General features: G+C 49.3%; 1 protein-coding gene across 1 annotated transcript in view; it reads right to left on the reverse strand.

Moving 5' to 3' along the window:
* The window catches only part of KCTD3 (potassium channel tetramerization domain containing 3), an 84,839-nt gene that overhangs the window by 36,091 nt on the left and 24,270 nt on the right, over window positions 1-24,478 (reverse strand). The window contains exons 8-10 of the mRNA XM_073671943.1: window positions 23,672-23,762; window positions 15,075-15,265; window positions 10,804-10,919 (exon numbers count right to left, since the gene is read on the reverse strand). Of these exons, the coding sequence (XP_073528044.1) occupies window positions 10,804-10,919; window positions 15,075-15,265; window positions 23,672-23,762 (398 nt within the window). The remainder of the gene's footprint in view (window positions 1-10,803; window positions 10,920-15,074; window positions 15,266-23,671; window positions 23,763-24,478) is intronic.

Raw genomic sequence — 24,478 nt, forward strand, 5'->3', positions numbered from 1 at the left:
GCAGTGAATGGAAGGCTTTCCAAAAATTATGAGGAACTGCAATGCCCCTTACAAGAGCCATGTGTGGCACCCCAGGGGTCTGGTCACCACAGTAATAGAGATATTACGTCGGAGAGCAAGTGGGAGGTTTCCTGGTCAGGATCCCTTAAACATGCAACATCCTCCTGCCCCAGTCCTGGGAGGGGAGAATTCTGCCCTTATAAACTGGATCTGGGGCGGGGTTGAGTGAGTCAGAGAACAGTCAGAGTCAGAGTGAGAGCAAGGGAAAGTAACAGCAAGGAGCTCTGTAGGAGCTAGGAGCTAAAGACCAGGGGCTGGAAGCTGAGCAGAGCTCGCCCTGGCAGAAGACAATAGGAACCGGACACAGGAGTCCGAAGCTGTGAGGACTTATATATCCAGCAGCAGAAACCAGCCGGCAGGGGATTTCAGGTCCTCTGGCCATAGAAGCCCGGAGGCTCAGTCACAAGCAAGGGACCAGCACCGCCGCCGTGGAGCGGAGGCTAACAGAAGGCCCCAAGTCACCAGCCATACGGGTGAGCACTACACGGTACACTCAGGGACGTGGGCTACTTCTACCCGCTTACAGCAAGGTAGCCAGGAAGAGTGCAGACAGACGGGGAGGCCTACAACTCCACCTGGCCAGGGGAACTCCTGCTTGCTCACAGACTGACCAGGCCTCTTATGCTAGCCAGTACTCCCGGGAGGGTCTACCTTATAATCATCAGTAAAGACGCTGAACAGCACTGCAAAGACTCTGAGTCATTTCTGCTGCGCTCGTGCACCATCACCCCCATCATCCACACTCACTGCCCTGAGGCTATACTCCACCCGAGGGGAGTTATCCCATTTTATGCTGCGCACACAACACCAGCCTCAGCGGTCTGCCTCGCAGCGGTGGTACTCCCTGACCGCAATCCACGGGTGGCGCAGTCGGACAATTAACCTCAAAACCTAAGAAAGATTGCCACTGGTTTGACCAGCCTGAGCCACGGGACCGGGTCACCTCCACGGAGACTACAGACCCCAGAGACCCGGCACCAGGTATCCCACACACGTGTACACACGGCCCAGGGGGCGCGTCACATGCAGTACAGCATATTACAAACATAAGTCCCATTATTGGGGAGTGGGTGTCCCATAGTATTTGCTTATGCCTTGCAAGCAAAAGCTGCCAAAAATTAGGACGGAGCAACTTGCAATGCCCCTTACAAGAGCCATGCAGTACAGCATATTACAAACATAAGTCCCATTATTGGGGAGTGGGTCTCCCATAGTATTTGCTTATGCTTTCCCAGAAAAAGCTGCCAAAAATTAGGATGGAGCAACTTGCAATGCCCCTTACAAGAGCCATGCAGTACAGCATATTACAAACATAAGTCCCATTATTGGGGAGTGGGTCTCCCATAGTATTTGCTTATGCTTTCCCAGCAAAAGCTGCCAAAAATTAGGACGGAGCAACTTGCAATGCCCCTTACAAGAGCCATGCAGTACAGCATATTACAAACATAAGTCCCATTATTGGGGAGTGGGTCTCCCATAGTATTTGCTTATGCTTTCCCAGCAAAAGCTGCCAAAAATTAGGACAGAGCAACTTGCAATGCTGGCACCCTGGTGGTATAGTGGTGGTGGAGGCTGAGGATAAGGAGAAGAAGATTAAACATCCGAAACGAGGAAGCGCATACCCATGTGTGGGTGTGAAGCGGTGCATGTGAATACACCTCCCGAAATAACACAGTGGATTTGACTTTATGTTACTCTGCTGTCATTTGGTGGTGATGAGAAGTCTGGCCCAATCCAGCCCTTGTTCATTTTGATAAGGGTCAGCTTGTCAGCATTGTCAGTTGACAGGCGAGTGCGCTTATCAGTTATAATTCCCCCAGCGGCACTAAAAACACGCTCCGATAACACGCTAGCGGCAGGGCAGGCCAGGACCTCCAAGGCGTACAGAGCGAGTTCATTCCAAGTGTCCAGCTTGGATACCCAATAATTAAAAGGCACAGAGGAATCACGGAGGACGCTGGTACGATCGGCAAGGTACTCCCTCACCATCTTTTGAAACTTTCCACTCCTTGTGAGAGTACCCCGCGCCTCAGGGCCTGTAAGCTGGGCGGGTGTCAGAAAACTGTCCCAGAACGTTGACAGTGTTCCCCAGCCTCTGCTGGATTGGAGTTGCATCTCTCTCGCCTGTACGCCTTGGTTGGGCAACGAACTGTGACCTCTGCCGCTAGCGTGTTCAGATGGGAATTTTTTTAAGAGTTCTGCAGCAAGGGCCTTCTGGTATTGCCCCATTTTTGTAGACCTCTCCACCTCAGGAATAAGAGAGTGAAAGTTCTCCTTGTAGCGGGGGTCTACAAGTGTCACCAACCAGTAATGACTGTCACTCAACATTTTGACAACGCGAGGGTCACGGTTAAGGCAGCGTAACATAAAGTCAGCCATGCGTGCCAGACTGGTAACGGGCAAGATTTCCGTGTCCTCACCAAGATGACGACTGACCATGCTCTCCTCCTCCTCTTCCTCCTCCCCCCTGTCCTCAGGCCACCCACGCTGAACCGACGGTATGACACTTGTACAGGTACTACCGTCTACAACGCATGATAGCAGCTCCTGTTCTTCCTCCTCCTCCTCCTCTCCCTCATTGTCCCCCAATGCACGTTGGGATGAGATGAGGCTGGGCTGTGTGTAATCGCCCGCTATGGCTTCTTGATCCATCTCATCATACTCTGGCTGCAATGCCTCCTCTTTAATTCTCTGCAGAGAGCGTTGCAAAAGACAGACAAGTGGGATGCGGACACTAATGATGGCGTTATCGCCACTCACCATCTTGGTGGCCTCCTCAAAGTTTGTCAGGATGGTACATATGTCAGACATCCAGGTCCACTCCTGAGGTCTTATGTGTGGAGTCTGACCTGAATATCGACGGCCTTGTTGCAGCTGGTACTCCACAACTGCTCTCTTCTGCTCACAAATCCTTTGCAACATGTGTAGAGTAGAGTTCCAACGTGTGGGGACATCACACACCAGTCGGTGTGCCGGAAGCTGCAAACGCTGCTGCAACACAGCAAGGGCGGCGGAAGCTGTAGCCGACTTGCGAAAATGAGCTGAGAGGCGGCGTACTTTCACGAGCAGATCTGGCAACTCGGGGTACGATTTAAGAAACCACTGAACCACGAGGTTAAGCACATGAGCCAGGCATGGTACGTGTGTGATCTCACCTCGCCTCAGAGCCGCCACCAGGTTACGGCCATTGTCACACACGACCATGCCGGGATGTAGGTTCAGCGGTCTCAGCCACTGATCTGCCTGCTCTTTCACAGCTGTCCACAACTCACAAGCAGTGTGAGGTTTATCACCTAAGCTTATGAGTTTCAGCACAGCCTGTTGCCGCTTGGCGGAGGCAGTACTGCAATGCTTCCAGCTTGTAACTGATGTGGTGATATCTGAGATGGAGGCTGAACATGAGGAGGAGGATGCGCAGGAGATGTACAGTGTGGGGGCAACTCTGACTGACATAGGGCCCGCAATCCTTGGTGTGGGGAGGATGTGTTCCGTCCCAAGGTCCGACTGGGTCCCGGCTTCCACTATGTTTACCCAGTGTGCCGTCAGAGAGATGTACCGTCCCTGGCCACAAGCACTTGTCCACGTGTCAGGTGGACTCTCCCAGTAACTGCGTTGTTGAGGGCACGGCAGATGCTTTGGGACACGTGCTTGTGTAGTGCGGGGATGGCACACCGGGCAAAATAGTGTCGGCTGGGGACCGAGTACCGAGGGACGGCCACCGCCATAAGATTGCGGAAGGATTCCGTCTCCACCAGCCTAAAAGGCAGCATTTCCAATGCAAGCAGTCGTGAAATGTGCGAATTTAGGACTGTGGCCCGTGGGGCGTTAGCTGCGAATTTCCGCTTTCGTTCAAAGGTCTGGGATATGGACAATTGAACGCTGCGGTGGGACATGGACGTTGATGCTGTTTCTTGAGAAACTGCCATAACAAGTGAAGACTGAGAGGAGGGGGCATCTTTACATGCAGTATGGACAGGGGATTGCCTTGCACACACAACAGGGGGTTCTATTGCACGCACAACAGTGTAAGAAGCAGTGGTGACACCCGCTGACACTGGTCATGGACCCTGGGTTTCGCCCCACAAAGTCGGGTGCTTTGCTGCCATGTGCCTGATCATGCTGGTGGTGGTCAGACTGGTAGTTTTGTCACCCCTGCTGATGCTGGCATGGCAGGTGGAACATATGGCCTTTTTGGGGTTAGCAGCAGAGTCTTTAAAAAAATTCCAGACTCTGGAAGACCTACCGCTTGTACTGGCAAAGTCCCTCGTGTTGGTGTTACGGGGAACGGTTGCCTGCCTTCTGTCTGCGGCCACCACACTGCTTCTTCCTGCCTGTTGGGGTACTCTGCCTCCCTCCCCCTGTGTGCTGCTGGCCTCACTCTGCATGTCCTCCTTCCACGTTGGGTCAGTTACTAGATGATCCACCACCTCCTCCTCTTCCACTTGCGCACCACGATCCTCCTCCTCACTTCCTGGCAATTGTGTCTCGTCATCGTCCACCTCTTGTGACAGATTGCCAACGTCGACTTCCTGTGGCCGTGGCTGTTCAAATATTTGGGCATCGAAACATGGGATCTCCTCTTCCACCACTTCAAGCGTATCAGGCGAGGGGCCCAAATATGGAAATGGACCAGAGAACAGCTCTTCAGAGTGTCCAAGTGTGGGATCACTTGCTGTCTGACGACACTCGGCATGGTGGGAGGAAGGAGCATCAGGGTGAGGAGGAGTATGCGGTCGAGCCTCACGGCTACTAAGAGTTGACCGTGTGGAAGACAGACCGGAGGTGGTGGTGCCCAGGTAACTGGAAGTATTGTCTGCTATCCAATTAATAACCTGTTCACACTGATCAGTTCTCAATACTGGTGTTGTTCTGTGCTTCCCTAGTAATTCGGTCAAGAAGTGGGAGCGAGAAGATGTGGCTGTTGGTTGTGGCACATTTTCACCTTGGCCACGGCCCCGTCCTCTGCACGAACCATCACCAGAACGTCCACTTCCACGTCCCTTGCCACGCGCCTTGCCCATTGTAAATGAAGTAAAATAGCTTACACTTGCACTATCAATGGAAAAAGGGTAATAAAGAGTAGATTAGAACCGTGGAAGAGGAAAACCACAGTTATTGTTTACTGGGGTATACCACACTTTTTTAAATAGACATATTTGCGGCTGAACAGTGAGCGACACACTCAAACTGCTTTTTTTTTAGATACCAAAGGCCCAAAACTGGATAGTACAGCGATTTGACCCATGGAACTGCGAAACCACACTGGGATGTCGGGCCTACACAAGACTATTTTCAACAGATATATTTTTGTGTCACAACAGTCAGGAGACACTACTGTTTTTCTTTACGGAAAAAACTACCAAAACCTGAATAATAGAGATTTTTTACCGTGGAACAGCAAAACCACAGTTATAATTTACTGGTGTATACCAGGCTTTTTAAAATATATATATATTTGCGGCTGAACAGTGAGCGACACACTCAAACTGTTTTTTTTAGATACAAATGGCCCATAGAACTGCAAAACCACACTTCTATTTCTCTGGCCTACATCAGACTATTTTCAACAGATATATTTGTGTCTGAAAAATCAGAGGCACACTTTTTTTTTTTTGGGGGGGGGGGGGGGACCAAAAGGTTAATAAGATGGGTATTTGTATATTGTGAAGGAGGAAAAAAAAAAGAGGATTTAGATAAAAAAAAAGGATTTTTCCTGGCCCCCGGGACCTGGAGCTAAGTCCAGCAATTTCAGCAACAGCAGCAGCACACAGGACTGTAATGCAGCGTTTGCTGGTATAACCACTGCGTCTCCTATACAGCCTGCCTGCCTGCCTGATATACCTGGGATGGATATTAGTCCTGAGAAGGACTGTTTGTTTGATCTGGCAGCCTTTACAGACCCTACACTAACTATTTTGCAGGATATATCTCTCCCTAAATCAGCAGCGCTGTCCCTACACTGTCTGATCCGGAGCGACTGAGTCCAAGATGGCGGCGCCCGGTTTTAAATACTCGAGGTGACGCTGTGCGGCCAGCCAATCACTGTAATGCCCACAAACAACATGGCTGCGGCATTACAGTGACTGGCTGGCAATCCCTGCATGTTCATTGGCTCTGTAAAGAGCGCCAAACATGCAGGGCGGAGACCCGAGCTCCCGCCCGAGTAACCCGGAAATGCTCGGTGCTCGCCGAACATCCCGAGTAGCGTGATGCTCGGGCGAGTACCGAGCAGTGTCGAGCATGTTCGCTCAACACTAGTAAGGATCTTATGCTTTACAAGAATTTCCACTAGCAACACAGAATACCAGAAAGTTTCTCACTGACCACTACCATAGCCAAAAATCTGTCATTTTAAGAGCAGTTAGGCAGGAAAATCCGGATTAGCAGACTCTGGTTAATCGGAAGCTGGATTATAGAGATTTCGTATTAAATAACTACTTATAGGGGTTATCTATTACCTGGACAACCCTTTAAAAATAAAGAAAAAAATAGTCCCTCTTTAAAATAAAAACTCCATATATTCACCTCCCGTACCCGCGGCGTTTCAGTGATGTCAGCGATGGGTCTCCCCAGGCTCACGTTACATTGTTACGCTGCGTAAGCACTGCAGCCAATCAGCGGCCGCTATTAGGCTACTGCACTCTCGCTACTTCCGTTTCTACAAATTTTGTCTGAAGATAAAGACCCCGCGACGACGATGCTGGAACGGCTCCACCACAGGAGGGAAGTATATGGAGTTTTTATTTTATAAAAAGGGATCATCCAGGTAATACACAATCCCTTTAAACAGAATTGCCTTGATTTATTGGGGACATTATGGAATTATTACAGCATCATGAAAAGAAGTAAGGTCAGTCATGACTGCAGCATGCCATGGCTTGTGTACCTGCCAGCGGCCAGTAACGGTGTGCGTACCTGCCAGTGCTGAGTGATGGCGTACGTACCTGCCAGTGCTGAGTGACGGCGTACGTACCTGCCAGTGCTGAGTGACGGCGTACGTACCTGCCAGTGCTGAGTGACGGCGTACGTACCAGCCAGTGCTGAGTGACGGCGTACGTACCTGCCAGTGCTGAGTGACGGCGTACGTACCTGCCAGTGCTGAGTGACGGCGTGCGTACCTGCCAGTGCTGAGTGACGGCGTGCGTACCTGCCAGTGCTGAGTGACGGCGTGCGTGCCTGCCAGTGCTGAGTGACGGCGTGCGTGCCTGCCAGTGCTGAGTGACGGCGTGCGTGCCTGCCAGTGCTGAGTGACGGCGTGCGTGCCTGCCAGTGCTGAGTGACGGCGTGCGTACCTGCCAGTGCTGAGTGACGGCGTACGTACCTGCCAGTGCTGAGTGACGGCGTACGTACCTGCCAGTGCTGAGTGACGGCGTACGTACCTGCCAGTGCTGAGTGACGGCGCACGTACCTGCCAGTGCTGAGTGACGGCGCACGTACCTGCCAGTGCTGAGTGACGGCGCACGTACCTGCCAGTGCTGAGTGACGGCGCACGTACCTGCCAGTGCTGAGTGACGGCGCACGTACCTGCCAGTGCTGAGTGACGGCGCGCGTACCTGCCAGTGCTGAGTGACGGCGCGCGTACCTGCCAGTGCTGAGTGACGGCGCGCGTACCTGCCAGTGCTGAGTGACGGCGCGCGTACCTGCCAGTGCTGAGGGACGGCGCGCGTACCTGCCAGTGCTGAGTGACGGCGTGCGTGCCTGCCAGTGCTGAGTGACGGCGTGCGTGCCTGCCAGTGCTGAGTGACGGCGTGCGTGCCTGCCAGTGCTGAGTGACGGCGTGCGTGCCTGCCAGTGCTGAGTGACGGCGTGCGTACCTGCCAGTGCTGAGTGACGGCGTACGTACCTGCCAGTGCTGAGTGACGGCGTACGTACCTGCCAGTGCTGAGTGACGGCGTACGTACCTGCCAGTGCTGAGTGACGGCGCACGTACCTGCCAGTGCTGAGTGACGGCGCACGTATCTGCCAGTGCTGAGTGACGGCGCACGTACCTGCCAGTGCTGAGTGACGGCGCACGTACCTGCCAGTGCTGAGTGACGGCGCACGTACCTGCCAGTGCTGAGTGACGGCGCGCGTACCTGCCAGTGCTGAGTGACGGCGCGCGTACCTGCCAGTGCTGAGTGACGGCGCGCGTACCTGCCAGTGCTGAGTGACGGCGCGCGTACCTGCCAGTGCTGAGTGACGGCGCGCGTACCTGCCAGTGCTGAGGGACGGCGCGCGTACCTGCCAGTGCTGAGTGACGGCGCGCGTACCTGCCAGTGCTGAGTGACGGCGCGCGTACCTGCCAGAGCTGAGTGACGGCGCGCGTACCTGCCAGTGCTGAGTGACGGCGCGCGTACCTGCCAGTGCTGAGTGACGGCGCGCGTACCTGCCAGTGCTGAGGGACGGCGTAGGTACCTGCCAGTGCTGAGTGACGGCGTAGGTACCTGCCAGTGCTGAGTGACGGCGTGCGTACCTGCCAGTGCTGAGTGACGGCGTGCGTACCTGCCAGTGCTGAGTGACGGCGTACGTACCAGCCAGTGCTGAGTGACGGCGTACGTTCCTGCCAGTGCTGAGTGACGGCGTACGTTCCTGCCAGTGCTGAGTGACGGCGTACGTTCCTGCCAGTGCTGAGTGACGGCGTGCGTACCTGCCAGAGCTGAGTGACGGCGTGCGTACCTGCCAGAGCTGAGTGACGGCGTGCGTACCTGCCAGTGCTGAGTGACGGCGTGCGTACCTGCCAGTGCTGAGTGACGGCGTGCGTACCTGCCAGTGCTGAGTGACGGCGTACGTACCTGCCAGTGCTGAGTGACGGCGTGCGTACCTGCCAGTGCTGTTTGACGGCGTGCGTATCTGCCAGTGCTGAGTGACGGCGTGCGTACCTGCCAGTGCTGAGTGACGGCGTGCGTACCTGCCAGTGCTGAGTGAATGCGTGCGTACCTGCCAGTGCTGAGTGAATGCGTGCGTACCTGCCAGTGCTGAGTGACGGCGTACGTACCTGCCAGTGCTGAGTGACGGCGTACGTACCTGCCAGTGCTGAGTGACGGCGTACGTACCTGCCAGTGCTGAGTGACGGCGTGCATACCTGCCAGTGCTGAGTGACGGCGTGCGTACCTGCCAGTGCTGAGTGACGGCGTACGTTCCTGCCAGTGCTGAGTGACGGGATACGTTCCTGCCAGTGCTGAGTGACGGCGTACGTACCTGCCAGTGCTGAGTGACGGCGTACGTTCCTGCCAGTGCTGAGTGACGGCGTACGTTCCTGCCAGTGCTGAGTGACGGCGTACGTACCTGCCAGTGCTGAGTGACGGCGTACGTACCTGCCAGTGCTTAGTGACGGCGTACGTACCTGCCAGTGCTGAGTGACGGCGTGCGTACCTGCCATTGCTGAGTGACGGCGTGCGTACCTGCCAGTGCTGAGTGACGGCGTGCGTACCTGCCATTGCTGAGTGACGGCGTGCGTACCTGCCAGTGCTGAGTGACGGCGTACGTACCTGCCAGTGCTGAGTGACGCCGTACGTTCCTGCCAGTGCTGAGTGACGGCGTACGTAGCTGCCAGTGTTGAGTGACGGCGTACGTACCTGCCAGTGCTGAGTGACGGCGTACGTACCTGCCAGTGCTGAGTGACGGCGTACGTACCTGCCAGTGCTGAGTGACGGCGTACGTACCTGCCAGTGCTGAGTGACGGCGTACGTTCCTGCCAGTGCTGAGTGACGGCGTACGTTCCTGCCAGTGCTGAGTGACGGCGTACGTAGCTGCCAGTGTTGAGTGACGGCGTACGTACCTGCCAGTGCTGAGTGACGGCGTACGTACCTGCCAGTGCTGAGTGACGGCGCACGTACCTGCCAGTGCTGAGTGACGGCGCACGTACCTGCCAGTGCTGAGTGACGGCGCACGTACCTGCCAGTGCTGAGTGACGGCGCGCGTACCTGCCAGTGCTGAGTGACGGCGCGCGTACCTGCCAGTGCTGAGTGACGGCGTGCGTACCTGCCAGTGCTGAGTGACGGCGTACGTACCTGCCAGTGCTGAGTGACGGCGTACGTACCTGCCAGTGCTGAGTGACGGCGTACGTACCTGCCAGTGCTGAGTGACGGCGTGCGTACCTGCCAGTGCTGTTTGACGGCGTGCGTATCTGCCAGTGCTGAGTGACGGCGTGCGTACCTGCCAGTGCTGAGTGACGGCGTGCGTACCTGCCAGTGCTGAGTGAATGCGTACGTACCTGCCAGTGCTGAGTAACGGCGTACGTACCTGCCAGTGCTGAGTGACGGCGTACGTACCTGCCAGTGCTGAGTGACGGCGTGCGTACCTGCCAGTGCTGAGTGACGGCGTGCGTACCTGCCAGTGCTGAGTGACGGCGTACGTTCCTGCCAGTGCTGAGTGACGGGGTACGTTCCTGCCAGTGCTGAGTGACGGCGTACGTACCTGCCAGTGCTGAGTGACGGCGTACGTACCTGCCAGTGCTGAGTGACGGCGTACGTACCTGCCAGTGCTGAGTGACGGCGTACGTACCTGCCAGTGCTGAGTGACGGCGTACGTACCTGCCAGTGCTTAGTGACGGCGTACGTACCTGCCAGTGCTGAGTGACGGCGTGCGTACCTGCCAGTGCTGAGTGACGGCGTGCGTACCTGCCAGTGCTGAGTGACGGCGTACGTACCTGCCAGTGCTGAGTGACGGCGTACGTTCCTGCCAGTGCTGAGTGACGGCGTACGTTCCTGCCAGTGCTGAGTGATGGCGTACGTACCTGCCAGTGCTGAGTGACGGCGTACGTACCTGCCAGTGCTGAGTGACGGCGTTCCACACCCCGACCTTTCCTGTGTGGCTTGTAGCAACCAACTGGTTACCAATGAAGAACAGCGCATCCACTGGCACTCCAAGGTTGAACACGCCTAAAAATCAATATACGAGAATAATTAGACACACAGTAATCCCAAAAAGTTGTACATTACCAGGATCGCAGCAAATAGGACCAATATCTAAAATTCATGGACTGGTGATGGGAAACCTCCCTCACTCCACTGGGAATTACACACATCTTCTCTAAAGGGGGTCACAAGACTATGCTATATGAGGAAACTGCACAATCTGTACCACACAAGTTCTCAACAAGGGGAGACAGAAACTGATCACAATCGTGATGATCATTAGACAGCCCCTTTTACACTCTTATAATGATGGAGAAGATGGCTCGGCCTCCGATTGACTTAAGGCTTATTTAGGAGAATAAACAGAAAATAATCACACTGTCCTCCCAGCAAGCAAGATGGGACTGGCTCTAGCTGGTCATGTGATGCTGTACTTATGCATCATGGGATTGATTGAATTTCAGATCTCGCTCTACTATGTTACTCACCAGTCCCAGGTCCAGTGGTGAGGATGTACAATCGGTTCCCGTGCTCTGATGACATAATCCATCCGTGTCTATATATACCTGGCTAAAGCTCCCAGCACTGCTACGTCAAGCTTCAGGGAACAACAGTGTCATTTTGTGGTTCCAACACTGGTTCATGAGCCTCAGTTGCATACTCAGCTCTGCTACACCAGTTTCTATTCGATGTGTACACTCTGCTACAACGCTATGCCAGCTCTGCTACATACCAAACTTAGTGAAGAGGAACCGATGTATCAAAGTTAAAAGGGACATTCGCATCTCCAAGATCCTATCCCAATATGTAGTACTGTAGGTGTAATAATAATATTAACAAATTCCTTTAATTAGAAATGTAGAATAATTCTTCTGATTTTCTATGTTACTTACCTCATGTGCAGGGCATTGCAGTAGCTTAGGTATCCATGGCTACCACCACTCATATAGTGACAGTTGTTAGTGGTCGTAACCATGGATATCTAAGCTACTGAAATGCCCTGCACATGAGGTAAGTGACATAGCAAATCAGAAGAACTATACTATATTTGGAATTGGAGGCATTTGCTAATATTATTATTATTATTATTACATTCACTATATATTGGGATAGGATCTTGGAGATGGGAATACCCCTTTAAGTCAACATTGCAACATCACTTTTCCAGCTCTGCTGCCGGTTTATATATTCCAGTTGCCAACGAGACCAAAAGATTCAAGGTAAATAGGAAAAAAAAATAACTTTAAATGCCTCAACCTGTACAGATATACTTATTTAGGACCCAAAATTATTCAGATCTCCCACTTACTTATATGGCAGAATTAATCGCAAGCGTTCGTAGCATCATCAGACAGCAAAAACAATAATAAAAAAAAATAATAAAAAGGTGGAGAAAACAAGAAGAATTGATTACTCCGGTAAGCTGGAGGTTCAGGGAAATCAAGAAAGACAGCTCGAATGGGCAGAAGGAATTTAAAGTGTCACTCCTGCTTAGTCTCAAGCATCCTGACTGCTCTCCACGGGGAGAAGTTGCTATAAGTAATGACATGTCCCTGTCTTAAGGGGCCCTCTCCGTAAAATACTGCTTATAGCTGCAATCTGCTGCCGGTGTCTTCAGTAAGTAATATTGAAGGCCGGGGCTGCCTGGGGGACAGCTCTATCACAGAGATGCCAGGCTTTGTAATTTTCCTTACAAGCCGTTCCCGGGGTCTGAAGTGTTTCTTCATATTCTGGAAAAGAAACGATTTGTTGTCGCAGAGATCACCTTTGCGTCCCCACGACGATCATGTCCGAGCGCCGCCATCAAATCAGAGTAAAGAAAAAAAAAAAAGAAAGAAAAAAAGCCACTTCATTATTAAATAAAATGGAAACCTAATTGTGCTGGATACAAGCAATTTCCCGGCATTTCACCCTAGTGCCCACGGTTCTGATTGTTCTGCCAGCTGCGAAGAACTTTATTCCCTTTTACATCGCTGAGAAATGGACCCGATATTAAAGTAGATGATCAATTTCTTCTTTATGTACTTTTTAGATATTGGAAGGACTTTAGTTATTGTGCTTTGCCGCTCTGTTGTTCCAGCTGCCGCCTCGAGTTCGGGGTGAATTCATTTGTTATCCGAGGCCTCGGTACGGACAGATAATGTCGGAAAAAAACATGTCGACTTCTGGTAAACATGGCTCTTCTGGGTACAGTTAGAAATGTGACCGCTCCGCGCAAAGCTGCATGTGAACAATGCTCAGCTCGGATGATTTCTTAACCCCTTTACGATCTAGGACGTACTTATACGTCATAGATCGCCTCCCCCTCTTTGGTGCGGGCTCCGGCGATGAGCCCGCATCTTTCTCAGCACATGTGCCCCTAACAGCTGTGGGCAGATCGCAATCTCTGACAGCAGCATTTAACATGAGTGCGCCGGAAGTGCGTCACAAACCCCGCCCATCGGCGCCCCATTACGTGATCGCGGGCACCAATTGGTTAGCATGACAACTGGGGGTCTGCAGGAGACCCCGTGCTTGTCTTTGCAGATCTCCTATGAATGCCGGCCACAGCAGATGATGATTATTGCTACCCTGCTATGTGTAGCACAAGCGATCAGATGATCACAGCTTCTCCTCAGAATCGCCCAATCTATCAATATCTAAAAAGAATCCAAATCGGTAAACGGGAAAAAAAAAAAATCAAAACCCCAGACTTATTTTTTTTGGTCATCGCTATATTGCAATAAAAAGCAATAACAGGTAATCAGTATATCGTATCTACCCCAAAATTGTATCAATAAAAACGTCAGCTCGACATACAATAAATCCTCACCCGGCCCCAGATCCCAAAAAAATGTAGACGCTACAGATCTCGGAAAATGGCGCCATTATTTATTTAGTTTTTTATACAAACTGGATTTGGATAAGAACTTAATGACTTCTACTTACATGGCTGTAGACATCGGACCTAGATCGGACTGGCCGGCAGCTCTCCCGACCAGAGCGCGACAGCAAATACAGTACATGAGGCTGTCACGCTCGGGAGAGCCGCCGGCCAGTCAGTGCACTGCGTTCTGATCTAGGTCCAAGTTATATGGCCGTCTGACTGCGCCCTTAGGATAGATCTTAAATATCAGATTAGTGGGCGTCTGAGAGCAGCACCGATCAGCTTTCTGCAACTTCACAAATGCTACTCTGAGTTGCAGCTGTTCGAGGGGGTTCTCAGAACACAGACCCCCACCGATTTTCAGGGAATTAAAGAAACTGCCACATGTGAAAAAAACTTCTTGAAAGTTTAGTTACTCTTTAACATTTCATACATTTATTTCTGTGCCATTTTTCAAAGTATTGCACTTACAAATATACTTTATGGTTCAAATCAGCAAGGATGACCTTGTGTCAGAGCTTACCATGGCCTTACCCAAGTCTATTCTCGCGTTGGTCTCCCCACAGCAAAAAAACTCCTCTGCAGGGTCTAAAATTATGTTCCTTCTCACTAGTCAACAGCTTTATAGTGGTCACTGGTATAAAAGGAAGATGTACTGTATAATACTGCAGCTGCTGCAGAACTTCAGACACTGCGGGTCCCATTCACCAATTACTGAAATCACTTTTTCTTTTATGGTATTCCCTGACATTTATTGTGCCAAATTCTTTAAAAATGGCGTACGCGGTTCATGAATTCAGTGCAAAAGCAAAAAAAAAGTTTTTATTTTTGTCTTTGACCATTTTTTTGCGACTTTGCAGCACTAAAAGTCGCAAAACTTTATAAAAAGTTTCAAAAATGTGCCAAATTGAAAACTCCTCCAGAAACCTTACTCTACTGGAGTGAGATGCACCCATAAAAAAAAAAAAAGGGACATTTGGTAAAAATTTAATTTCATGAATCTGTCTAGAACATGTGGATAAGCAAAGTTCTTGAGGAAAAGTAAAAAAATAAATAAATATTTAAGAAAAAACATTAAAAGTGGAGCAAATCTTATAGGGAATAAAAAGCGGAAATACTACAGCTACTAAAAAAGCCAGAGAAAGGTGGGGAAACAGCAATGATGAATCGGGAGCCAAAGTACCTAAAATGTGTCGTAAACCCCTGGGTCAGTGTCAGTGTATAGACCTAGCATCTACCATCCTAACCAAAGGGGTCAAACTCCGGATGACTACATAAACTAAGAGTCTGACCCACTGTATAAAAGGACTCACCTATTTCATTTCCACTACTACCATCTTGAATGCTCCAAAGGATGATGCTGCTTTCCGAGGCGACAGCCACCATCTTGTCTTTGTCGCCATGGGGCCCCCCTACAACTTTTGCGTTGAGTGCCACCCTTTCGATAGTCCAGTCTAGATAGGGGCTTGAGAAAACTTGCTGCCAGCCGGAGGATTCCTTTATTCTGGAGATGATACAAGTACAGAGGACTATTGCACTTTATTAAAGGGGAAAAACATTATAGCCCTTTACCCTCGGTTCCAGATTTGGCAGCTCCTCATCGTGCTCTGTGCCGGGAGGTCATCAGAGCTCTGTGTGAAGGGGGCAGGCTGCTCTTTTTGATTGCTAAGGCAGCCCCTTTGTCTAAACATTGGCCATGCCAAAGAAGCGGCCTGGGCTTAGTTAATGAATGAACAGTCCGCCAACCCCCATTTGAAACAGTTCTGATGACATCCTGGCATAGGAAAGTATCACCAGTATTTCCCGTCGGACTAAAAGTGGAGCTGCTGATCCTGGGACCGAGGTTTATTGCTGAATATCAGGTAATCTCGAAAATAAAAATTCTTTATGATCATTATGAACATCTGATTAAATAAAATTCGCAATCTAGCAATTTTCACGCTGGCCACTGGGGCTTTTTTAGACTTTCAGGAAGGGTTTTCAGCAGGCTCAATATCATCAGAGGCAGGATTAGAATGACAGGTAAAATCTCTATACACAGCTGATAAAGAATGCACCAATCACAAAAGGAGATGTCACAGCTCCCCCTCCATTCAGTGACCTTTGACACACTCATTAGATGTTAGGAATCGTGGTTCTGTGCTCCCACCTGGGAAAGGAGCAGGTCCGGTACTACGCTACTCCGGTCGCAGGCGCCTCCATTGTCCTGACCCTGGAGGAATAGCTACTACGCGTGACGCCGCTGATTTCTCCGTTTGCCAGACAACACAGGACGCTGCGGTGTCTGGAACTATGCAGTGGTGGGATGTTGTCAATTCTGCTGTTCAAACTAGCAGGGAGTGGTGGCTGTATAGGAATGATTGGGAGGTATTCAACACCTGATCATTAGGCTGTCTGCTCCCTGCTCAGTCCTTTGCTGTTTATTGCAGTTCCTATGTGCTGTGGTGGTGAGTGGTGCTAGCAGTGTTGTTATCTTTTCTGGGGTTCTCTCATTTTCTCTTCTGGTTACACTTCCTGGGGCTCTTGAAGAGATACTCACCTGGTTCTTGACTAGGCACGGACCACATCACCAGAGGTCAGCTGTCAGGCAACAGATGGCCTGGGAAGGGCTCTGCCAAAGTCCCCCTTCCATTTACTGAGAGCTGATTGAAGAGTATTCCTGGCCCTCAAGGGCTCTCCTAGCTGGGCAGCTTATGCCAAGTGTGTCTGTGGCAGCGTCTTTGCTGGTTTGGTGCCAGTCTTGCTGGTTCCCTCTGCAAAGCGCATAACAGAATAAACAGCCATAGATATAAAAAAAAAATGGATCCGGTCAAGCAGCTTACTGACCAGACGCAGGGTCTTTTGGGAATGTTCCAGGATTTGGTATGAACTGTGAACCAGCACAGCCAGACCCTGGCTCAGGTGGTCCCCCCAACACAGGCAAATTCTAACCCCAATCCTGCAGCGGGGGGGTCATTCTCATAGAACCTAAGGTGCCCTTGCATGATTTTTGGTGGGGGGAAACCGGAAACAATTTAATAATTTTAAGGAGGGGTGCAAATTATATTTCCAACTTCGCCCTGTTTCCTGCCCGGATTAAAGTACTCGAGTGGGTCTTGTTATTACCGTTCTTAGAGGGGATCCACAGTCTTGGGCATTTTCATTACACTCAGGTCCACCCATACTCTCGTCAGTGGATGAGTTTTTTAAGGTTATGGGGCAGATTTATGATGAACCGGACTGGGTGCCTTTAGCTGAATCTCATCTTAAGGCATTGTGTCAGAGGGACCTCACTGCAGAGGACTACTGCTCCCAGTTTCATAAGTGGGTCATAGAGACTGAGTGGAACGACACAGCTCTTCATTGTACTTTCCTGTCTGGGCTTAATGAACATATTAAAGATATGCCAGTGCACCACTCTCCTCCTGGGTGTTGGAGGCCACCATGACTTTAGCTGTGCGACTTGATCGGAGAAGACAGGAGAGATGTCGGGATTGTCCCTCATGCGGAGTTCATCCATACTCTCTGACGGTCCTGATGCTGAGGGAGAACCCATGCAGCTTTGTGGAGTTGGTACCTCTTGGGAACCAAGGCAGCAGAGATGGCATTGGCAACAGTGTCTTTTATGTGGTTCCTTGCACTATCTGGTTCGTGAATACCCACGTCTGGAGCCAGCGGGAAACAACCGCGCCTAACTGGGTTTGGGGATCACCAGTTAGACGCTCGGGTACCCCTAGCACAGAAATTACTTTTACCTATTGTTATCACATTTAGCGGAAAGAGTGTGGACGGTTATGCTTTTGTTGATTGCGGGGTTGAGATAAGTTTTTTAAATGCTGTCGTGGCCAAGGAGTTGGAGTTTTCTCTTATCTTCTTGGGTGCTTCTATAACATTATCTTCTCTTCCTAATTCTCCTCTTGCCCAGAGTATTGTGTATTGCACTGCCGAACCAGTATTTATCACCACAGGATGTCTGCATAAGGAAGAGGCATGCTTTTTAATTTTACAGGATCTTCCTACTGCTGTGGTGTTAAGTCTTCCTTGGCTTCGCACTTATAACCCTAATATTGACAGGCAAAGGTGGGATATTGTTAAGTGGTCCTCCAGCTGCCAATTCCTTTGTATTACCAAGCCTCCTAAGGTTGTAGGTTCCACCCCCCAGTTCCCGTAGAATGTGGCAGAGTTACCACAGGTGTTCTCCGAAGAGGCCTCCCAGAAATTACCTCCACATAGTACTTATGACTGTTCCATCCAGCTTATTGAGGGGACAAAGTTACCTAAGGGCAGAATTTTTAACCTGTCAGAACTCGAGTGGCAAGCCATGAGGGAATATATTCAGGAAAATTTGAAAAATGGGTTTATCTGCCCTTCTAAATTCACGGTTGGAGCAGGGTTCTTTATTGTGGCCAAAAAGGATGGCGGTTTGAGACAGTGTATTGACTATCGAGAGCACAATCGCATAACTGTACATAATCAGTACCCTCTCCCACTCTTCACTGACCTCTTTAACCAACTGGTGAAGGCAAATTAGTTTACTAAGCTGGATCTCCAGGGTGCTTACAATCTTGTTCGGATCAAGGAGGGGGAGGAGTGGAAAACGGCCTTCAATACCCCTGAGGGTTACTATGAGTACTGTGTCATGCCCTTTGGGCTCTGTAACGCTCCAGCTGTTTCAGATGCTTGTAAATGATATTTTCTATGATCTTTTGGGTATTTGTGTCATTGTTTACATCGATGATATCCTCGTCTTCTCCAGAGACCTGGCTGCACATTGGGACCATGTGCACACAGTCCTGAAAAGATTGGAGGATCATTTTCTTTATGTCAAAAAAGAAAAATGTGTTTTCAAAGTGCAGGAGTTGGGGTTCCTGGGACTCATTCTGTCCCCCATGGGGTTTCAGATAAACCCCAAGAAGGTGAGGGCGGTGTTGGAGTGGGCACAATCGGTTAACCTCAAGGGATTGCAGCACTTTTTGGGGTTTGCCAATTAATACCAGCAGGTTTAGGAAGGGTTTTTTCAAGGTGGTGAAACCCCTCACCGATCTTACCCATAAGGGGGCAGAAGTGTCTAATTGGGGACTGGAGGCTATTAAGGCCTTTTAAACACTTAAGAAGGCCTTTTCCTCCACTCCGGTTTTGGTCCAGCCTGATGACTAAGCCTTTTGTGGTGGAAGTGGATGCCTCTGAGGTAGGTGTGGAAGCGGTGCTCTCCCACGGTTCCATCATGCAAACAAATTTGCAGCCTTGTGCGTTTATTTCTCAGAAATGCTCTCCTCCAGAGCTCTATTATGACATCGGCAATCGTGAACTTCTTGCCATAAAGTTAGCTCTAGAAGAGTGGAGGCATCTCCTTGAGGGAGCTAAGCACTCATTCACAGTGATTACGGACGATAAGAATCTGTTTTTTGAGAATGCTAAGAGACTGAACTCGAGACAAGCCCGATGGGACTTTTTTTTATTTTTGACCAGATTCAGTTTTTCGATCTCTTACCTCCTTGGGACCAAGAATGTTAGGGCAGATGCTCTCTCTCGGAGTCTTCATCCTACGGAGTCTGATTTAATTCTTCCAAATGGCATTGTAGTCTCCTCTGTCAATTTAGCTTGGGAGGTGGTTAAGGCTCAGGGGATGGCTCCGTCCAGCACACCTCATGATAAATTATTTGTTCCGGTGCAGTTACGGTTGGGCTTACTCAGAGTGTCATGACTTGGTTACAGTGGGCCACCCGGGCATTAAGGGGACTTGTCACCTGTTCAGCAGAAAGTATTGGTGGTCGTCCTTGGGTAAGGATGTTGAAGCTTATGTTAAGGCATGCGAGATCTGTGCCAGGAAGAAGATGCCTCCCTTTGCCCATTCCTGTACGTCCTTAGTACCACATATCCATGGACTTCATTACAGATCTCCCCGACTCCAAGGGTATGACTACGGTGTGGGTTATTGTGGACAGATTTTCAAACAATGCCATTTGGTTCCTTTGGCTCAGTTACCCAGTGAGCAGGACTTGGTAGATTTGCTCCTTGTTCAGGTGGTAAATTACATGGGGTTCCTATGAATATTGTCTCCGATCGTGGGTCCCAGTTTATCTCCAGATTCTGGAGGGCTTTCTGTAAACACCTCTGGTCAGAACTCTCATTTTGATCTGCATACCATACTCAAACTAATGAGCAAATGGAGCAAACCAATCAAACAATGTCTTGAGTCCTATTTAAGAGGTTTTTGCTCCCATACTCAGCATGATTGGGGATCATACTTAGCCTTGGCAGAGTTCGCCCTAAACAATAGACACCACGAGGGCTTCCCTTGCTCTGTAATCTAGGATTCCATCCTAGGTCTCAGTGTTTTGATGGCGGGGACGATGTACTTCCGGCAGTCTCTGCTACTATCCATCGCCTCTGGAGGGTTTGGGAGAGGAGAAGCCTGTATCCATTTCAAGAAAGAAGGGGAAGTATGAAGAGGCAGGCCGATAAGCGTCGTCAGCAAGGTTGTAAACTCAAAGTGGGGACAGAGTTTGGGTGTCTACTAAGAATGTCAAGATTAAGGTACTATCTCCTGTGCTCGCACTCAGGTTTATAGGACCATTTCCCCATTATCGAGGTTGTCAATAAGGTGGCTTTTCGGGTAGGTCTGCCTTTCTCTATGTGGGTTCCCAATGTTTTTCACAAGACATTATTAAAGGTGACTGCGCCGCTTGTGACCCAGGATCCTCCAACAACCCCCTTGTTCTGTGGTGATTATTAAACTTGTATTGCTTTCTACCTGCATAATAAGCAGCAAGACCTTGAAATATTAAAAGGGGTTTTCTGGGCTAAACCAAGATTTCTGCAGTGCCCCTATTGCACTGTAGATTGTCGAGCACTGACGGTATGTAATATGTTCACTATCAGGATTCCCCTCTGCTGCCAACGTAGAGTGATTTGCAAACTTGTTGTCCTGTGCCAACTAGCTTCTCATCCGCTTCTCTCAAGAGAACAACAAGACAATCAGAAAAAGATGCCGCAAGTATGAAAATCGCACAAGAACAATCACGTGACAAAAAAAAAAGAAATCGGGGCCAAAGAGGGGAATCCTGACATTGGCAAATCCTGACAATATGCAATAAGCTCAAACTGCAGTGTGATCGAGTCACTGTGGAAATATTATTTTAGTAAGGAAATCCCCTTTAACTCTACAGGGTGGAAGAAATAATATCTTCTATGCAAGTTTTCTGACAATTTTGTGCAAGAGCTATTTGGTTTCAAGACTAGTCTCCATACACAAAGGCCATCAAATTCATCAAAGCTTTATATGAGAATTTTGGCGCAACGGGGGACTGTGCAATAACGGTGCGACTTTTGACGTTTTTACAATATTTTTGCCCAGCTGTGACAAAGTGTGCTCAGGGGCATGGCAAAATCTGTTAGTCAAATTCATGACGTGCAGTAGCATACATTATGCCACTAATCTTACTCCCGTAACCAGACTGGAGTATGATTTGTGATTAGGAGCACACCACTTGTGAGACAAGCACCTCTAAATGAACAAGGCGCCTCAGTTTCCGGCATGCCCTTTTATTATTGGGAACAAAACTACTTTGTCCATTGTGACCAAATTAAGGGACTATATTGAGTTCTGCAAGCATTTCTTTTACAGTCTGTGTTTCGCACGTAATTTCCACCCTATCTGCAGATTTCTGGACTGTGCGGGGCTCGGCAGTTTTCAGGTGTGTCAGGATCCAGAGGTCATTTATACGAAAACATTTACCATGAACAACAGCATATACTTTATTCCGTTACAAGTATAAAAAGTTGCTTGTGTTATTTTTCATCTGGATCAATAAGTTTTTAGGACTCTGAACACATTGTTCTTTAGCCACAAATCACAGACGTCTCCATTTTTTTTCCCCCTTCTGTCAAGAATATGGGGAGACAGAGAGAAAAAAAAAATGGAGATGCTGCATTAGTCCGATGCTGCCATTAATAAAAGTTTTTGTCAGGTGGCAAGTTTTCTATTTTTCTTGGAGTCACCATGAGGGTGCCTGAGTGTGACTGAAACAATTTGAGACCGCGAGCGTGGCCGGACAGGTAATCCATTAGAAAAGCGTTAGAGCAAGATTTTTGACAAATTTCAATAAACCCCTCGCTGTGTTCACTCTATCACAGTTAGGAATACGCTGGGAGCGCAGCCGCTGGTCAAAGCAACGCTAAAATGACCAATTTCAGGCTTATTATAATGTTTTTGGTCAGTAATGTCTCTGAATTAAAAGGGCAGCGGGTCTTCGCTCCTTCCGCATGTAAAAAGTCGATACAGGCAAAAATTAAAGAGACCAAATGACTAAAGTCAATTCTGGCAAAAGGGTAAAAAGCACTTTGTCCTTGAGAGCAAAGTAAAGCGGTTTTTTTTTTTTTTTATAGCCGACACCTTTGAAAACAACTATCGGGTCGGGTTCACACTTTATGGTGCGCTGCAAAACATAGTCACAGCATGTGCAGCGATACAGTGGAGAAAAAAAAAAAAAGTATGATGCCGCTATTAAATCATGTGAACGTACCCTTAAAGAGGTTGTTCCTTTTCAATTAAGTTTCTACCCTGGCTGCAGTTTGTTTTAAAACAAGAAACCACTTTGCATTCACATTCATTCCCGGGTCCATCAACGAGTCTCCGCCGCTGTTGACAGAGTCCGGCATTGTCACGATGAAAGCCAATCAGCAAGCTCAGCGGCTATGAAGGAGGCGTAATTTCTACACTTGCAGAACCTTTGAGCTCACTGGCAGGATGTCGACATACCAATGGCACCCCAGTCAATGCAAGACACCGGATACTTGCCCGTGGACCTGTGGAAGGAGAGTATGGCGGTGTTTGTTGTTTTAGATCAAACTGCATTTGGGGTTAGAACCTTAACGGGGTTGTCCATTACTCGGACAACTCGTTCTCCATCTCTATGTGTTTCCACAGTAAAATAATAAACACCTATACTTACCTCTGGGGCCGACACAATTCCAGTGGGGCCGGCACAGTTCCAGCGGGGCCGCCACAGTTCCAGCGGGGCCGCCACAGTTCCAGCGGGGCCGCCACAGTTCCAGCGGGGCCGCCACAGTTCCAGCGGGGCCAGCGCAACATTGCAGACAATTAGTGCTAGCTTCACTCCCTTCTACTACGAATGTAACTGATATCCAAAGCAAGTGAGAGCTGAGGCTGCTCTCTCGCTTTCTCTGTATGTCTTGATTTGTCCAAAGGAGAACAAAGTGAACACAGCGCTGATTGGCCACAGTGATCGCGTGACATAGTAATGTTACGCGATCCCCAGGAAAGCGAGTGTTGGCACCGCAGGCGCGTATAAGTGTTATTACTTTACTGGCAAGGGGGTGGGACATAGGGATTCAGAAGGGGTTGTGTGAGTAGTGGACAACCCCTTTAATTGAAAATGAACAACCCCTTTAAAAAGTAATAGTGTGTCAAGGTATGCTAGAAAGTTACAGTACTATTATATCAGGGTGCGAGAAGAAAGTTAAAACTACCGCTAAACTATTCTAGGGCGTGTAACTTTCCTAGCTTTGTAATATCATAAAGCCGCACAGACTTGCAGCCTTTGGTATGGAGGCTCATCATTCTGCAGGATTGCTCCTCGTCTGTAGGGAATGACATTATTAACTGGACAAGTACATATTCCTCTATCTCACTACAGACAGATTTTAAAGTAATGACTTCTTTACAATCTAATATAAAAAGTGCAGCAGTTGAACAGATGATCCTGCTCACGTTTTATGTTCATGGTGATCGCAGTCATATGAGCTAATTTCAGAAGAGAAATGATTTTTTTTTCGCGCGCGCCTCGCTCGGAGATCAGTGCACTCTGGGAAAAACAATCAGGGGGCTGACAAGAAGGAGAAAACAAAAAAAATAAAATAAAAAAATAAAATACATGGAAGAAAATGCATGGCAATGAATAATTCATACCTGTAGCAAACCACAAAATGAGCGTAGGCAGCGACAATCCAGTTGTGATGGCCTGCTACTATTAGTACTTTTCGGGGATCCACCGGGAATCCTACAAAAGTCAAGTGAAAAAAATATATATAGTAGATTAGCCTGAAATTAAAGAAAAAAAAAAGTTAAGAGTTACAGCTTATCAACAGCCCCTAAATCAGTAGCAATTTGCAAGTTGCATGTTGTTTTAGGATGGTGGGCACATTGGAAAAAATGCAACCTTGGTACAGAGTGAGTGCGGGAGGGGGGAAGGGGAGAGCGCGGGCGTGCACGCTGCCTCCATTTATCTACAGGTCAGGTACGCGGCTGGCAAGTCCCGTAATTGCATCACCATCACTGATCCATCACTGCTTCTCAAATCTGAACTCATGAGACCGTCCTCCGGTGAAATGGGGCTATTGGAAGTGACACTCTCACTAAATCATAAGTCTCTTAAGTAGAAACTGCCAGCCATACTTAATAAGCGGAGTTTTGCTCAAACACGCCAATGTCTACAAGTGCGGCTCTTACAAACATCGTTGCTGCATTTATCCTCTAAATGCAAAAAAAAAAAAAAAGATAGTGAAAGAAGAGGCGAAATCTGTTGCAGAAATGTCATGGGGAATGTGATCTCTTCATTAGGCTGACGATGGGGGCCCCCCGTTTGCTGCCAGCAGTGCCCACATTTTGCTAGAAAGGATTGTTATTTCGAGTCACAAGTGCAATGTGCAGATTTGAAGCGTCTGTTGGTGGCAGGGGGCGGCAGCCTCATGGAGGGAGCGGTGATCTCTCCCCTGG

Source organism: Phyllobates terribilis, unplaced genomic scaffold (genome assembly GCF_046119375.1).
Source record: "Phyllobates terribilis strain yellow unplaced genomic scaffold, ASM4611937v1 Scaffold_3__8_contigs__length_932513732, whole genome shotgun sequence".
Taxonomy (NCBI): domain Eukaryota; kingdom Metazoa; phylum Chordata; class Amphibia; order Anura; family Dendrobatidae; genus Phyllobates; species Phyllobates terribilis.